At 40.7% G+C, this 18,179-nt stretch overlaps 1 protein-coding gene across 7 annotated transcripts in view; it reads right to left on the bottom strand.

The window, feature by feature from the left end:
- mrtfba (myocardin related transcription factor Ba) overlaps nt 1-18,179 on the bottom strand; it is a 257,395-nt gene that overhangs the window by 28,849 nt on the left and 210,367 nt on the right. For 6 of the 7 annotated variants that reach the window (XM_072268853.1, XM_072268858.1, XM_072268856.1 and 3 more), the window contains one exon: nt 5,188-5,372. In XM_072268853.1, the coding sequence (XP_072124954.1) occupies nt 5,188-5,372 (185 nt within the window). The remainder of the gene's footprint in view (nt 1-5,187; nt 5,373-18,179) is intronic. The other variant, XM_072268855.1, reaches the window with a different exon arrangement.

Genomic DNA, 18,179 nt, shown 5'->3' with positions numbered 1-18,179 from the left:
TCTTGAATAAAGGAAAACATCCGCAACCCTCCAATCCTCTGGAACCTCTCCCGTCCCCATTGATGATTCAAAGATCATCACCAGAGGCTCAACAATCTCCTTCCTCACCTCCCCCAGTAGCCTGGGGTACATCTTATCTGGTCCCGTCAACTTATCCAACTTGATGCTTCCAAAAGCTCCAGCACATCCTCTTTCTTAATATCTACATGCTCAAGTTTTTCAGTCCGCTGCAAGTCTGTACTACAATCACCAAGATCCTTTTCCATAGTGAATACTGAAGTAAACTATAGTCAGCCCTCCTTATCCGCCAGGGATTGGTTCCGGGACCTCTCGCAGATACCAAAAAACGCGAATGCTCAAGTCCCTTATTCAACCTGTCTTAATGCGGTGGACCTTTGGACCCAGCTGAACCCCAGACCTTATTTAACCTGTCTCGGTGCAGTGGGCATTAGGACCTGGCGGCGGAGCTCTGAATCCGCAGTGTTTCTGTTCACGAAAATAATCACAATCGCGATTTAAAATAAAGTGGAAATAATACAGCGATCAGAGAGAGGTGAAATGCCATTGGTCATTGGCAAAGCGTTAGGCTACAGTCGGTCAACGATCAGAACAATTTTAAAGGATAAAATGAGAAAGGCCCTGCCCGATTAAAGCAACAATTATTACGCAGCAACGCAGTGGTTTAATTATTGGGTTTTGGGGTTTTGGGGTTTTGGGCTTTTGATCCTCCACATCAACCCAGCAGGGATGGAGAGCGCGCTCGGGAGCGATCTGTCACTGGATCGAACTCGGGAACGATCTGTCACTGGTTCTAACTCGGGAACTTCCGTTCCCAAGCCCAGCGCTGAAACATATGTTTCTTAAGTATTTTATATGCATAGAAAGGTAAAATATATACTACATACTCAGACAAACGTTTGACTGACGCTAAATAATACCGGATGTACCTGTTCCAACTTACTTAGTAAGAGAACTTCCGGTTTTTTTCCCGATCCACGATAACCTACGCACATCCTCCTGTATACTTTAAATCATCTCTAGATTATTTATAATACCTAATACAATGTAAATGCTATGTAAAATAGTTGTTATACTGCATTGTTTAGGGAATAATGACAAGAAAAAAAAGTCTGTACATGCCCGAACAACAGGTGCTGGAAGAGTGCTTCTGGGTTTTCTCGATTTGTGGTTGGTTGAATTCGCGCATGCGGAACTCGCGGATAAGAAGGGCCAACTGTATTCATTAAGTACCCCTGCTATTTCCTCCGGTTCCATACACACTTTCCCACTGTCACACTTGATAGGTCCTATTCTTTCACGTCTTATCCTCTTGCTCTTCACATACTTCTAGAATGCCTCGGGGTTTTTCCTTAATCCTGCCCGCCAAGACCTTCTCATGGCCCCTTCTGGCTCTCCTAATTTCCTTCTTAAACTCCTTCCTGTTAGCCTCATAATCTTCTAGATCCCTAATCTTACCTAACTCTCTGAACCTTTTGTAAGCTTTTTCCTGCTTGACTAGATGTATTACAGCCTTTGTACACCACGGTTCCTGTACCCTACCATAACATCCCTGTCTCATTGGAACGTACCTATGCAGAACTCCACACAAATATCCCCTGAACATTTGCCACATTTCTTCTGTACTTTTCCCTGAGAACATCTGTTGCCACTTTAAGCTTCCAATTTCCTGCCTGATAGCCTCATAATTCCCCTTACTCCAATTAAACACTTTTATAACTTGCCTGTTCCTATCTTTCTCCAATGCTATTATAAAGGAGATAGAATTATGATCACTATCTCCAAAATGCTCTCCCACTGTGAGATCTGACACCTGACCAAGTTCATTTCCCAATACCAAATCAAGTACAGTCTATCCTCTTGTAGGCTTATCTACATATTGTGTCAAGAAACCTTCCTGAACATACCTAACAATCTCCACCCCACCTAAACCCCTTGCTCTAGGGAAATGCCAATCGATATTTGGGAAATTAAAATCTCCCAGCACGACAACTCTGTTATTATTACACCTTTCCAGGATCTGTTTCCCTATCTGCTCCTCGATATCCCTGTTACTATTGGTGAAACCCTGTATCTTAAAATTAGGATCTTTTGTATTTTAAATGAATAGAGCTCTAAATCACATAGTACCTTATTGTTTTGTTCATCAAAATACTATATATTTTAGATATTAAATTTCTGATGTTACTTCAAGGGAGTAAACCTGAAAAAAATTGATCGGCTCTAATTTTAATACGTTTTTTCTGATGGTAGATTTTTTAAAGATTCTCATTTCCATTGCCTTCCAGTCAAAATATCCACTTTGTTTGTTGAAACAGGATTAAATGCAAAAACATCCATCCAGAAGTTTTTGTTTAATCTGATAAATGCACCAGATTGACACAGCAATGAGCACCAATAACCACTTTGGGTCTTGGCTACAAATAGCAAAGGCTTGAAGATTTTCAGAAACTAACCCACCCTGGTACACCTTTCAGATATTGGTGGTTACAGGGTCATGAATGACCAGCAGTTGTGCAGTTGGACATGTGGGTGGGGGCTGGGATGCTTCTTCACAACTAGCTGTTTGGTAGAGGAGAGAAACTGGAAGAATCTAGCACTTGGTCTAGGTGAGAGGAAAGAACAAAAGCAAATCAAGAGAAGGAGATTGGTTCTTGTCAGTGGTGGTGGCAGAAGAGTGGCACTGGGATCCTCAGCACATTGGGTGGGGGTTAAATACCAGGAATGAACTCTTTATCCATGAGAGGAACTAGATGGTTTACAAGGAGATTAGTTTGGCACAGATCTGCAGGACCCCAAAGGATAAAGCTGAGATCCAAACCTCCAAAGTGCAACAAACATGACATTAATTTGGGAGTGCACTTAGTTTAGGATCTCCGGCAAATGACTTTGAAATTATTTCTACTGTGTTTCATCCAGAAATAAACAATTGCTCTTCAGTTGCATAATACTGCAAGGGAAAAAAACAGGTTTATACCATTGTATTTTTACACAATATAGCTTTAACATGCAATAAAAAAATATTTTAATGTATGACTACTTGTGTTTCCATGATATTTCAGTGAGTATTCTACATTCTGAAATTTACTTGTAAAAGAACAAAGTTTCAGAGCACCGCAACAGTGTTTTTTTCCCTTTTCTAAATTGATTTTGGGTGTCTCCACTAGGACAGACCTTTTATATAGAGAGACTGAATTCAAATGCCACAACAAAATCTTTTTATAATACATCAGACAAAGCACCTATCCTAAGGTCATAAAATGTCTTTAATCAATGATAGAATCCAGAACCTGTGGTTCTATATAATACATAAATACAGAGAATTTGACTAACTCTTAATAATATTCAGAGTACAATATGTTTGTTACTCCCTAGAAGATCTGACAATTTTCCATCATACAGATGTATAGCAGAGAAATAGATTCTTCAGGAGACAATATCAATGCCAATCCTTTTCCCATCTACACTATTCCCATTTGTTCACATATCCTTCTAATGCCTTGTCTGCCTAAATGCCCCAAAACATGCTCATTATATCTAATTCTACCAACTCTTCTCCAGGTATCAACCACTCTGTGTAAAAGAAATACTTCTCAGATCCCCTTTTAATACTCCTACTTCTCACCTTAAACCTATGTACACTTGTTTTTTTGATACCAAAAGCTTTTAACTGAAGCCAGTCTTTAATGGTAATCATGTCTTCCAAAGAGAGACTTCATACAATAAAAGGATCTTCTAATAAGTTGCCGAAACATTTCCACTGGCCATTTCTCTATCTCCTCATCTGTTCAAATCCACCAAAACAGGATAGAAAGAAATAGGCCTATTGGATACACTAAATTAGTATTCACACAGGTGATTTTGCAAAATATCGAAGTGATACATTATAGCGTGTTATACTTAGGGCCTACAAATGGCTGGGTGCCCTTGGCACAGGTTCCATTGGCCTGTGTATTAATCCACCCTCAAGAGAAAGGAAACATCTACTCCTGGGATTATACATGCATAGTTGTTTAAATTTTTGAATAACATGAAAGCAAAAATAGTTTATTACGTTTGCAGCCCTTCCGGGGAGATAAAACCTTTGAAGGTGCCGAATTTCACTGGTCTTAAATCAGATCTAAAAGTTACAGGAGACTTCTGTTTTATATAAATTAAAGGTCTTTGCAATGTTCTCAAACAAAAACAATGCAAAGAACAAGTACTCAAATGATCTCAGTCCCCATCCACTGTAAAATTTGGGTGCTACATTACACATCAGGCATCATATCTGTTCTTCATCTGATTGCTATTCGCAAGTATCCACCTGACCAAGTGGTCAACAATGCAATGATCATCTCAGCAACAGACAACACCAAGAACAAGCAAGATACCCAAGGGTTAATCTAATTATCAGTGGGTAATTTCAGAGTGAAAGAGCTGTATGCAATCTGCAAGAAGACTACCAGATTGCTCACTTTAAATAACTTAATTAATTGGCATGTTTCATATGCTCCATATCAGTTATGTTTTTCTTTGTCTCTGGGTCTCCAGGTTCCCTTTGATAATGGGAGGTTGGTGTTTCCCACTTTCTTTGCATGTTGGATAACTCTCTCCAGCCCAGTGTGTTCTCTACAGTAACAGCTCAATATCTAGTTGATCTTGTCACCTTAGAAACATTTTTGAGCTGTAGAGAATTATGCAAGAAAACTAAGATGGGGGAGCCAATAGATACCATCACATCAAGCAGGAGGGCAAAAAGACTGTAGGATCTGGGTAGTCTATGAACAGTTGGAGCAGCTGCTGCCAATCCTCTAGCAATGGTCCAAAACTGCTTGTAATGGGCCACTAATCAGCAGCTCTTGCTACAATAAGCAATAGGCAATTATTTGCCATTGGGACATCAACAGAGAGCGGAGGTTTGTGCCAGTACCTATAATGGCAGCAGGAATGGCAAGATTTTACATCAGGTTCCCAGCTTGAGGGTATATCTTACTAAAGCATGGGCTGGTATTTTCCCAAGTACTTAAAAGTCCAGAAGCAAGAACGCGATAATGAATCAATGCTCTATGCAATATTGCTAAATAAGGTACCAGGATTTAAAAAAAAAAGTGATTCCTTTTTTCTCTTACTGTGGCCTGTACGTTCAACCAATCTTCTCAATTCCCAACTAGATGACAGAGCACTCACTTGAATAATGGTGTTTGGAACAGGTGAGGATGAGGAAGATGGTGAATCGTTCACTTTGGGTTCCACTGGAGATGGAGCTGAGCTTTGTGACTCCTGGCTCCCTGGCTGCTCTGGAGACAAGGCATCACTGCTGTCTTCATCAAACGAAAAGGTGTCTAAGGTTTTGGGGTAATGGACTTGTCCTACTGTAAAAAGAAATAAATATCAGTACCTCATTTATGCAATTTGTCTTTCAAAATAAATCTTAGAAATCAGGAGATGTTTCTCATTTTATTGAGTGAACCTTTTCCTAAAAATGTGGGCAATAAATTTTAAAAAATACATGAATACTTTTGCAATCATCTCAAAGCTGAATCACTGTTTAAAATCTAGTTCTTACATCTGGCAAAATTCTCCCCATCACTTGTAGCTAAGTACATAATTCAGTAAAATTCTTTCATAAATAAAAATATAATTTGATTGCCCTGGCAAAGACACCTATTGTCCAAATCCATGGTAGTTCAAACAGGGCAGGAATTCTTTCTGCGAAAGGTTTCAAGGACCTCTACCTCAGGGTTTCCAAACTATTTTCTAACAACCCTTTTAATATTTGAGATTTTACAGGACTGCAAAATTCAATCAAAACAAAGCAACAAACATTTGGCCCAGCACAAACTTCCACAAATAACAATGTAATGATAATCAAACAGTTTATTTCAGTCATGTTGAAGGCAAACTATTCTTCAGATGCTGGAAATCTTGAGGAACCCTCACAAGAGCTGGAGGAACTCAGCAGGTTAGGCAGCATCTATGGAGAGGATTAAACAGTCGATGTTTTGGGCTGAGACTCTTCATTAGAACTCAACTTTCAAATGCAAAAGGCTATTGAAGCAGCAGATAGAGCTGGGATTCAGTAGTGGAGTTGAAAAGAGGCCTCACACTCAATATGGTGGGTCTATAATGGTCCTCAAATTACAACAGCATTTGGGTGGTAACCCACAATTTGGAAAGCTCTTCTTTAAGAGATGAAATATTTGCTAGCATTTCATTATTTGAGGATATCTAACAGTGGTGAGGTGAAGTAATGCAGAGGAGAAGTAATTGGGGCAAAAAGGGATCAATCAAATTGAGTAATAAGAGAAAGTACAATCTCCCTCAAGACTCAATTGAGTTCACAATATTTAAGATGTGGAAGTCGTCCAATGAAACGAATGCTAGCTTTACTAATTTGGTTATGTTTTACTGTCATTTCATTACAAAAACTGCAGGTGATTTAGGGAAACCTTGAAAGACCACCAAAAATATCTAGTTCAAGTTGAACTGTATATTCCTACAAGTTACATGACACCTTTGAAACTCTGGATGAAAGCTATGTGGTTTGTTATCTCACTCAGATTTTGACACATAAAACGAGGAATGTAGTGATGTTTGAATTACAATTTAGTATTTGACCTACTTAACGCCTATACACATGCCGCAAACTGAGCAATTTTCCAAGTTGCCATTTAGAATGGAATGGAGTAACATTTCATAGCTTCTTCTGATAAATATTAAAATTAATTTAAGTTCAAAGTTATTAGATTTTACACATGCAAATGCGTGAATTTACTTGACGATGCTTCTCCCCCACCCCATTTACAAGCTTTTCCACTGAACTGGAGCTGGAGCTGGATGTATTTGGGCCCATCCAGAATGCTGAAAACCTCATACATGAAACTTTTACTGAGATGGTCACACCCAGAGTGCTGGCTCCAGATAGTAGATGGGTGACCACTAGGAGAGGTAAGGGAAGTCAGCAGTCAGTGCAAGATTCTCCTGTGGTCATTCCCCTCAGTAACAAGTACACCCCTTTGGATACTGCTGGGGCAGGGGGTGACCTATCAGGGCACAGTATCTGCAGCCAGGTCATTAGCACTGCAACCAGCGCTAAAACTCAGCAGAAAAGGGTAAAGTCACGCAGAGTAATAGTGATAGGAGACTTGATAGCTAGCCGGACGGACAGGTGATTCTGTAGCTGTGCAAGTGATGCCAGGAAGGTGTGTTGCTTCCCAGGCACTAGGATCCAGGAATTTTTGGAGCGGCTGCAGAAAATTCTCAAGGAGGAGGGTGAGCAGCCGGAGGTCATAGTGAACAATGGAACCAATGACATAGGTAGAAACAGGGAAGAGGTCCTGGGCAGAGAGTTACAAAAGAGACTGAAGAGCAGGACCTCCAAGCTAGTAATTTCTGGATTACTCCCGGTGCCACAAGTTGGTCAGGGCAGAAATAGGATGACAGAACAGATGAATGAATGGCTGATGAACTGGTACAAGAGGGTCTAGCTGCACTTAAACTGGGAGGGTGGGGGGGTGCGGCAGGTTCCAATATCCTGGCCAGAAGATTTGCTACTGCTACTTGGAAAGGCTTAAACGAGTTTGACGGGGGGGGGGGGGTGGAGGGAACAGAACACCACCTCAGAAAGTGGTGGGATGGAGAAGAAAGTAGATGTCAGGGCCAGTAAAAACAGGCAGGAGCAAATTAATAGATATGACAGGACAGATAATTTGAAGTGCATATATTTTAATGCTAGAAGTATTATGGGTAAAGGTGATGAACTTAGGACCTGTATCAGTACATTGAACGATGATGTTGTGGCCATTAAAGAGACAAGTTGAGAGAGGTGTAAGAATGGGCGCTCAACTACCCAGAGTTTCGAAGGAAAGGTTTAAGAACAATAGGGTTGCTGTCTTGGGGTACATCAACTTCCCTAATATAAATTGGAACCTTTTTAGTGTAAGAGGTTTAGATGGGGCAGAATTTGTTAGGTGTATCCAGAAGAGCTTCTTAAATCCATACGTATAGTCCACAAGAGGAGAGGCTGTACTAGATAATGATCCTGGCCAGGTAACCGACCTTTAGTGGGTGAGCAGTTGAGGAACAGTGACCACAACTCCTTAAGTTTTAAGACAGCTGTAGATAAGGATAAGCATGGTCCTTCTGGGAGAGTATTAAACTGGAGCAGGGCACATTATGAGAGCATTAGGCAAGAACTAGGGAGAGTTAATTGGGAACAGCTATTGTTGGGCAAGTCCACGTTGAACATGTGGAGGGTGTTTAAAGACCAAATGCACAGAGTACAGGACAGGTATGTTCCAGTCAGAAGGAAGGACAAGAATGGCAAGGTAAGAGAACCTTGGATGTCGAAGGAAGTGATGAATTTAGTCAAGAAGAAAAAGGAAAAGTATATAAAGTTTAGGAAGCTAGAATCCCTTGAGGATTATAAAGAAGCCAGAAAAGAACTCAAGAATAGAATTAAGAAAGCCAAGAGGGGCTATGGAAAGTCCTTGGCAAGGAGGATTAAAGAGGATCCCAAGGCATTCTATACATCAATAGCAAGGAGATAATTAGGCAAGAAGGTAGGACCACTCAAGGATCAATGGGGAGCATTTTGCTTGTATGTGAAGAATGTGGGTGAAATTCTTAATGAGCACTTTATATCAGTATTTACCAAGGAGAAGGACGTGGAGGATGGGGAGATCAGTGCTAGGGCATTTCAAAGTAATGGAGGAGATGGTATTGAGTCTCTTAAAGAGCATTAAGGTTGATAAGTCCCCAGGGCCTGATGAGATGTACCCCAGATTATTGAGAGAGGCAAGACAAAAGAATGCTGGGGCTTTGGCCAATATCTTTGAGTTCCCTAGCCACAGGCGAAATTCTGGATGACTTGTGAGCATCTAGTGCTGTTCCAATATTAAAGAAGGGAATCAGGGATAATCCTGGAAACTATAGACCAGTGATATGCATATGTAGGTTCTCAGTCATCCAGGTCATTGTATATCAAGCAGTAGTAAATCAAGGTAACTGGACTTGCTGTGTTGTTTTATCACTCATCCGAGAGACCTCTTCAGTTCTAATCCAAGGTGGGTAGTTTTCCAGCCTATAAACTCGGGGAGTTGTTTAAAGGTATAGCAATCACACGAGGGTCATTAAGAATTGTAGAGGTAATGAGAGGTTTCATCAGTCTTATCTTTGCATGAATGAAAGTGTGAACTGTGGTGGAGATGCTGGAGTAAAGATGTTAGGACTACATTGTAAGTAGCTGAAAGGTGCTGTTCAGGGATGGGTTTTCCAGTTTGACAAAGATGACCTCTTTAACCCCTCCTTCAAATCACCTGTCCTCCCTGTCCAAAATGTGCACTTGTTGTGATCAAAGTAGTGTCCCTTGTCCTTTAGATGTAGATATACAGCCAGATCTTGACCTGAGGTGTTAGTCCTCCTATGCCAACCTTAGGTCAAGACTCGACTGTATATCTACACCTAAAGGACAAGGGACCAGTGATCGGACAATGACCTGAATGACTGAGAACCTTCACAGACATATCAGTGGACACTCCTTTGATGACAACAATGTGCACATTTTGGACAGGGAGGACAGGTGGTTTGAAAGAGGGGTTAAAGAAGCCACCTTTGTCAAACTGGAAAACCCATCCCTGAGCAGAGAGGGTGGGTATGTCCATCACGTATCAGTTACTTACAATGTAATTCTAACATCCCACTGCCTTGATTTAAAACTGCTTGATATAGACCAGTGAGACTCATGTCAGGGGTATGGAAGTTATAGCAGAGATTATTAGGGATAGGATTTATGAGCATTTGGAAAACTATAGCCTAATTAGGCACAACCAGTATGGCCTTGTGTGGGACAATTTGAGTCTTACTAACTTGATTGAGTCAATAAGGTGATGTGAGTGATTGATGAAGGTAGAGCTGTTGATATTGTCTACAGAAATTTTAGTAAAGCATTTCACAAGATCATCCATGGGAGGCTCATTAAGAAGATTTAGATGCATGGGATCAATGATAAATTGGCTGTTTGGATTCAGAATTACCTTGCCCATAGAAGACAGAGGGTAGTGGTCAAAGGGACTTATTCTGGCTGGAAGTCTGTGATTAGTGATATTTTGCAGGGGCCAATACTGGGTCCTCTGTGCTTGTGATATATATAAATAAACTGGATTTATATATATATATAAATATTATATATAATATATATAACCATCTAGGTGGTTGGGTTAGTAAACTTGCAGATGATATTAATGGTAATGTGGATAGTGTAGATGATTGGCAAAGAATACAGCAGGATATACAGTGACATGCAAAAGTTTGGGCACCCCAAGAGATTTGAGCTCTCAGATAACTTTTACCAAGGTCTCAGACCTTAATTAGCTTGTTAGGGCTATGGCTTGTTCACAGTCATCAATAGGAAAGGCCAGGTGATGCAAATTTCAAAGCTTTATAAATACCCTAACTCCTCCAACCTTGTCCCAACAATCAGCAGTCATGGGCTCCTCTAAGCAGCTGCCTACTACTCTGAAAATTAAAATAAATGATGCCCACAAAGCAGGAGAAGGTTACAAGAGGTTAGCAAAACGTTTTCAGGTAGCCGTTTCCTCAGTTTGTAATGTAATTAAGAAATGGCAGTAAACAGGAATAGTGGAGGTCAAGTTGAGGTCTGGAAGACCAAGAAAACTTTCCGAGACACCTACTTGTAGGATTGCTAGAAAGGCAAATCAAAACCCCTGTTTGACTGCAAAAGACCTTCAGGAAGATTTAACAGACTCTGGAGTGGTGGTGCACTGTTCTACTGTGCAGCGACACCTGCACAAATACGACCTTCATGGAAGAGTCATCAGAAGAAAACCTTTCCTGCGTCCTCACCACAAAATTTAGCATCAGAAGTTTGCAAAGGAACATCTAAACAAGCCTGATGCATCTTGGAAACAAGTCCAGTGGACTGATGAAGTTAAAATAGAACTTTTTGGCCGCAATGAGCAAAGGTATGTTTGGAGAAAAAAGGGTGCAGAATTTCGTGAAACAATCACATCTCCAACTGTTAAGCACAGGGGTGGATCGATCATGCTTTGGGCTTGTGTTGCAGCCAGTGGCACGGGGAACATTTCACTGGTAGAGGGAAGAATGAATTCAATTAAATGCCAGCAAATTCTGGAACCAAACATCGCACCATCTGTAAAAAAGCTGAAGATGAAAAGAGGATGGCTTCTACAACAGGATAATGATCCTAAACACACCTCAAAATCCACAATGGACTACCTCAAGAGGCACAAGCTGAAGGTCCATGGCCCTCACAGTCCCTCAACCTAAACATCATTGAAAATCTGTGGATAGACCTCAAAAGAGCAGTGCATGCAAGACAGCTCAAGAATCTCATAGAACTAGAAGCCTTTTGCAAGGAAGAATGGGTGAAAATCCCCCAAACAAGAATTGAAAGACTCTTAGCTGGCTACACAAAGCATTTACAAGATGTGATACTTGCCAAAGGGGGTGTTACTAAGTACTGACCGTTCAGGGTGCCTAAACTTTAGCTTTGGGCCCTTTCCCTTTTTTGTTATTTTGAAACTGTAAAAGATGGAAATAAAAAAGTAATTTTGCATAAAATATTAAAGAAATGTGTCATCTTTAAGTGTATGCCTTTTGGAAATCAGGTCAGCTTTTACTCACTTAGCTATTCACAGTAACAGAAATTTTGACCGGGGTGCCCAAACTTTTGCATGCCACTGTAGATCAGTTATAGATATAGTGGAGAAAACGCAGATGGAGTTTAACTCAGCCAAATGAAAAATGTTGCATGTCCGTAGGTCAAATGTAAAGAGACAGTACACTGTTAAGGGCAAGACCCTTAACAGTGTAGAAGAGCAGAGTGATCTTGGAGTCAAGTTCAGAGATTGATCATGTGGCAAAGGTAACGTATGGCATGCTTGCCTTTATTAGTTGAGACATTGAGTTCAAAAATCAGGAAGTTATGTTGCAGCTATATAAAACTCTAGTTAGGCCACGTCTGGAGTAAACCATACATTTCTAGCCTTCCCACTGTAGGGGAAGGACATCGAAACTTTGGGAAGGATGCAGAAGAGGTTTACCACTATGCTGCCTGGATTAAAGGACATGTACTATAACAAGAGATTGGACAAATTTGGGTTGTTTTCTCTGGAGTGACAGGATGACGGGAGATCTGACATAAGTTTGTAAGATTTGAGAGCCATAGACAGAATAGACAAGACAGTATCTTACTCCCAGGGCTGAAATGTTTAATACCAGAGGGCATGCATTTAAGGTAAGAGGGGGTAATAATGTCAAAGGAGATGTGAGGGGAAAGTTATTTTTTGCACAGAGTGGTGGCTGTCTGGAATGTACTGCCTAGAGCAGGGGTCGGCAATCTTTTTCCCTCTGTGGGCCAGATTGCGTATTAATGAATGGACAGTGGGCCAGATAAATGCCATAAAAAACTTGAAATATGGGAATTATCCATTTAAATACATCTAGTATGTTTTGCCTCAAATTAATGAATAACACATGCTAGAAAATCATTTGTGCTTAACCAAGGATGCCAATTAGTAATCAAAGAACTCAGTTTAGTTTTTCTGTCCCACTCTTGCTGGTGCCCCATCAGTTGTGATGCCGATTAGCTTCGACACATTAAGTTTCATTTCTGACATTATTTTCAGCAAAGCTTCAAAAATGTCTGCTCCGGTAACCGTGTTCTTCATAGGAATTAATTAAATAAACTGTTCAAAAATTTGAAAAGTTGAGGTCACTCCTTGCACAAACACTGCAAGTTGAGTAGTGTCTCTCAAGTCTAAACTCTCATCAAGCGCAATTGAAAAAGAAATGCAATTCGTTGCAGGCATCCCTTAAACAACTTTTAACATCTGCTGACATTTCTTCAACTCGCCGTGTGATCATTCTTGCTGACAGGCAGATAGATGCAAATAAAGATTTCTTTTCAGGACAAACAATATCCACCACTGCCAGTAAACATTCTTTGCCAATCTCTCCATTTGTAAAAGGCTTCATCTTTTCTGCAATACATTTTGAGACTTCGTAGTTGGCACAGGTATTTCCTTCATTTTCACTGCTTTTTCAGCACTCAGCGTCTACCTTCCTGCATTCTGCATTCATTGCCATTGGAATTTTTTTCTTTGATTTTATTTCGAAACGCGAGTTACTCAACAAGTATCCTAGCACATGTAAACATCTGGATATTTAGCGTGGATTTCTTGTTAAAACACAGTGACGCTGTTTCTGTTTACAAATTTGAACGATCCTATCTGAAAACCTGCGCATGCACGGAGTGTATCTAATACATATTAATAGGGTAGTCTGCCTTCCCGTCATTCGTATATACCAGTGTTTGGTTTGGAACAAAATGGAACCTGGGGCCAGTGTAACAAGACGCCATGCGTGTCCATCAGTGTGATCACGTGAAACACTCAGAATAGGGAAAAATCGCTCATGGACAGGATAAGTATAGTATCTCAATATTTGCTCGCGGGCCAGTCAAAATACCTTCGTGGGCCGGATGTGGCCCGCGGGCCGTAGGTTGCCTACTCCTGGCCTAGAGTGTGGTAGAGGCCTATACATTAGATATTTTTAAGGGGCACTCAGGTAGGCACATGAATATTAGGAAATGGAAGGATATAGACATTGTGTAGGCATAAGGGATTTGTTTGGTTGGCCAATTGGTTATTAATTCAGTTTGCCTGGCACAACATTGTGGGCCGCAGGGCCTGTTCCTGTGCTGTACTGTTCTATGCGCTCTGTTCTACAATTACAACTCATGTCTTGTTAATTAATAATAGCTTGACAAACACAGGTAATTGCTTCTGCAAGGATAGGCATCCTTCAAAACACATTACTCATTACATCTCCCACCATGGTCGCCTCAGTACGGGAAGGATATAAAGGCTTTGGAAAGGGTGCAGAAGAGGTTTACTAGGACACTGCCAGGATTAGAGAGAATGAGCTACAAGGAGAGGTTGGCAAACGTGAAGTGTTTTCTCTGGAGTGTCAGAGGCTGATAGAAGTTTATAAGATTATGTAAAATGTAAGGCTTAAGATGATGGTCAGATTTTTTTTTCCCCACAGGGTAGAAACATTAAGTAATAGAAGGTATGAACTTAAGGTGAGAGGGAAAGATTCAAAGGAGACGTGAAGGGCAAGATTTTACGCAAAGTGGTGGATGCTTGAAATGAGCTGTCAGGGATGGTAGTGGAAGCAGATACAATAGTGAATTTAAAGGGGCTATTGGATAGATACCTGAAAATACATGGAATGGTGGATATGGATCATGAACAGGCAGGAGAGAAATGGTATAATTCGGCTTTGTGAGCTGAAGTGCTTGTTCCAGTGTTGAACTGTTCTATGAAGTGTTTACAACGTGCTTTGTAATCACCGTTAGTTCGGAAACTCATTCTTATCTCAACTACCAGAAATTTATTTATATAGAGGCTCAGCTTTTGGTTATTTAAGTAGCAGCAGCAGCAGCAGCACATGACATGCATAAAATGATTCAATCTAGTGACATTATAAGGGATAGTTTCCATCACAAGTAAAAATCTATACTAAAATATCTTAAAATAAAATCAATATGATTGACTGAATCAATGGTTTCTATTACTTACAATTTTACTGTTTTCACATCAAGGGTTTTGTGTTCAAAAAGTATGAGGAACCATTTTTAGTATACTGGAGGAGTGACAAATGACAAGCAGGAACAGGCTCACTCTGCTTTTAAGTTATTTCTGGTTAGAATTTCCACGTTTATAATTAGTAACATGACTATAGAAAAGTTTTTCCACCAGCATGTCAGCAGAGTTGTCTTTATTTATATATCACAGCTGACCTGCTGCCACAAACCCTGTAAAGTAATCACTGAGAAAAGCATCTAATTACATAGCACTAATGGCTTTCTTCACAGACAATGGGCAGATGTAGACTAAAATTAGTCCAAATCTAGTTGACGTAATAAATCTTTGCAGCACATGCAACCAGAACATATTTGCAATTTCAACCCTGGGTAATGATACTGAAACCTGGGAAAGCCACAGGGCATTGAAACACAAACACAACAAAATTTTTGTTAACATGCCAAAGAGATATAAAATTAATCCTTAATGATGCTTCAACAAATTGTATTTACACATAGGCTGATTCTTATTTAGAAATGCTCATAATAGACTCCATAACCTTTTTTTTTGAGTATCTGCTGAAATTAAAATGTCTTTAAATGTTGTTCTACATACTCAGTGGCCACTTTATTAGATATAGGAGTGGAACCAAGTGTGGCCTTCTGCAGCTGTAACCCATCCACTTCAAGGTTCAATGTATTGTGTACTCAGAGGTGCTCTTGAGATATTTGTAACACATGGTTATTTGAGTTACTGTCACCTTTGTGCCTGGTTTCTCCTGACCCCTCTCATTCACAAGGCATTGTCACCCACAGAACTGCCACTTATTAGATGTTTTTTTTAAATTTTGCACCATTCTCAGTAAACTCTAGAGACTTGTGTGTTAAACTCCCATGGATCAGCAGTTTCTGAGATACTCAAACCAGCTTGTCTGGCACCAACAATCACACCACGATCAAAGTCACTTAGATCACATTTCTTTTCCATTCTGATGTTTGGTCTGAACAACTGAATCTCTTGATCATGTCTGCATGCTCTTATGCACTGAGTTGCTGCCACATACTTGGCTGATTAGATATTTGTGTTAATGAACAGGTGTACAGATGTACCTAATAAAGTGGCCACTGAGTGTATGTGTAGAAGCATTTTTTCTGATCCATGTTATTCTGTACTGAAAGTTATTTTTCCAATTTTCTTTTGTCCACTAATGCCTGGAATGTTGCAAGATTTGATGTGTAACAATAGTCAAGGACAGGGTTCATTTCTTAAACACAAAAAACATACCAGCTAAGCAAAATGGACTGTATCTCTGGAACTAATTACAATTCAGTGACTTTTCCCAGAAGATGCTTGCTGTGGAGAGGTCGAATGTGAAGATATTGAGCTAGGTTTTCCAGCCTTTATAGGCAGCCAGCAGTCAATGTGTATGCCAACATATGCCATTGAGAGGGAGAAGGGAAACTCAGAAGTGTCAGTATTACTGTTGGACAAAGGGAACTATGGTGCTATGAGGGAGGAGCTGGCCAAAGTTCAATGGAACAATACCCTAGCAGGGATGACAATGGAACAGCAGTGGCAAATGTTTCTGGGAATAATGCGGAAGGTGCAGGATCAATTCATTCCAAAGAGGAAGAAAGATCCTAAGGGGAGTAAGAGGAGTCCGTGGCTGACAAGGGAAGTAATGGACAGTGTAAAAATAAAAGAGAAGAAGTATAACGTAGCAAAGACGAGTGGGAAGCCAGAGGATTGGGAAACTTTTAAAGAGCAACAGAAGGTAACTAAAAAGGCAATATGCAGAGAAAAAATGAGGTATGAAGGTAAACAACCCAAGAATATAAAGGAGGATAGTAAAAGCTTCTTTAGGTATGTGAAAAGCAAAAAAATAGTTAAGACCAAAATTGGCCCCTTGAGGACAGAAGCGGGTGAATTTATTATGGGGAACAAGGAAATGGCAGATGTGTTGAACAGGTATTTTGGATCTGTCTTCACTCGGGAAGACACAAACAATCTCCCAGATGTAATAGTGGCCAAAGGACCTAGGGTAATAGATGAATTGAAGGAAATTTATATTAGGCAGGAAATGGTGTTGGATAGGCTATTGGGTCTGAAGGCTGATAAGTCCCCGGGACCTGATGGTCTGCATCCCAGGGTACTTAAGGAGGTGGCTTTAGAAATTGTGGACGCATTGGTAATCATTTTCCAATGTTCTATAGATTCAGGATCAGTTCCTGTGGATTGGATGGTGGCTAATGTTGTCCCTCTCTTCAAGAAGGGAGGAAGAGAGAAAACAGGGAATTATAGACCGGTTAGCCTGACGTCGGTGGTGGGAAAGATGCTGGAGTCAATTATAAAAGATGAAATTACGACAAATCTGGATAGTAGTAACAGGATTGGTCCGAGTCAGCATGGATTTACGAAGGGGAAATCGTGCTTGACTAATCTTCTGGAATTTTTTGAGGATGTAACTATGAAAATGGACAAGGGAGAGCCAGTGGATGTGGTGTACCTGGACTTTCAGAAAGCCTTTGATAAAGTCCCACATAGGAGATTAGTGGGCAAAATTAGGGCACATGGTATTGGGGGCAGAGTACTGACATGGATTGAAAACTGGCTGGCTGACAGAAAACAAAGAGTAGCGATTAACGGGTCCCTTTCGGAATGGCAGGTGGTGACCAGTGGGGTACCGCAGGGTTCAGTGCTGGGACAGCAGCTGTTTACAATATATATTAATGATGTAGATGAGGGAATTAAAAGTAACATTAGCAAATTTGCCGATGACACAAAGCTGGGTGGCAGTGTGAAATGTGAGGAGAATGTTATGAGAATGCAGGGTGACTTGGACAGGCTGGATGAGTGGGCAGATGCATGGCAGATGCAGTTTAATGTGGATAAATGTGAGGTTATCCACTTTGGTGTTAAGAACGGGAAGGCAGATTATTATCTAAATGGAGTCAAGTTAGGAAAAGGGGAAGCACAACGAGATCTAGGTGTTCTTGTACATCAGTCACTGAAAACAAGCATGCAAGTACAGCAGGCAGTGAAGAAAGCTAATGGCAATGCTGACCTTCATAACAAAGGGAATTGAGTATAACAGCAAAGAGGTCCTTCTGCAGCTGTACAGGGCCCTGGTGAGATCACACCTGGAGTACTGAGTGCAGTTTTGGTCTCCAAATTTGAGGAAGGACATTCTTGCTATTGCGGGAGTGCAGCGTAGGTTCACAAGGTTAATTCCTGGGATGGCAGGACTGTCATATGTCGAAAGATTGGAGCGACTAGGCTTGTATACTCTGGAATTTAGAAGGCTGAGAGGGGATCTTATTGAAACATATAAGATTATTAAGGGATTGGACAAGCTGCAGGCAGGAAGCATGTTCCCGCTGATGGGCGAGTCCAGAACCAGAGGCCACAGTTTAAGAAAAAGGGGTAGGCCATTTAGAACGGAGTTGAGGAAAAACTTTTTTCACCCAGAGAGTGGTGGATATATGGAATGCTCTGCCCCAGAAGGCTGTGGAGGCCAAGTCTCTGGATGCTTTCAAAGAAGAGATGGAT

This window comes from Mobula birostris, chromosome 9, assembly GCF_030028105.1.
Source record: "Mobula birostris isolate sMobBir1 chromosome 9, sMobBir1.hap1, whole genome shotgun sequence".
In the NCBI taxonomy this organism is placed as follows: domain Eukaryota; kingdom Metazoa; phylum Chordata; class Chondrichthyes; order Myliobatiformes; family Myliobatidae; genus Mobula; species Mobula birostris.
This window is presented reverse-complemented; position numbering and strand designations above follow the sequence as displayed.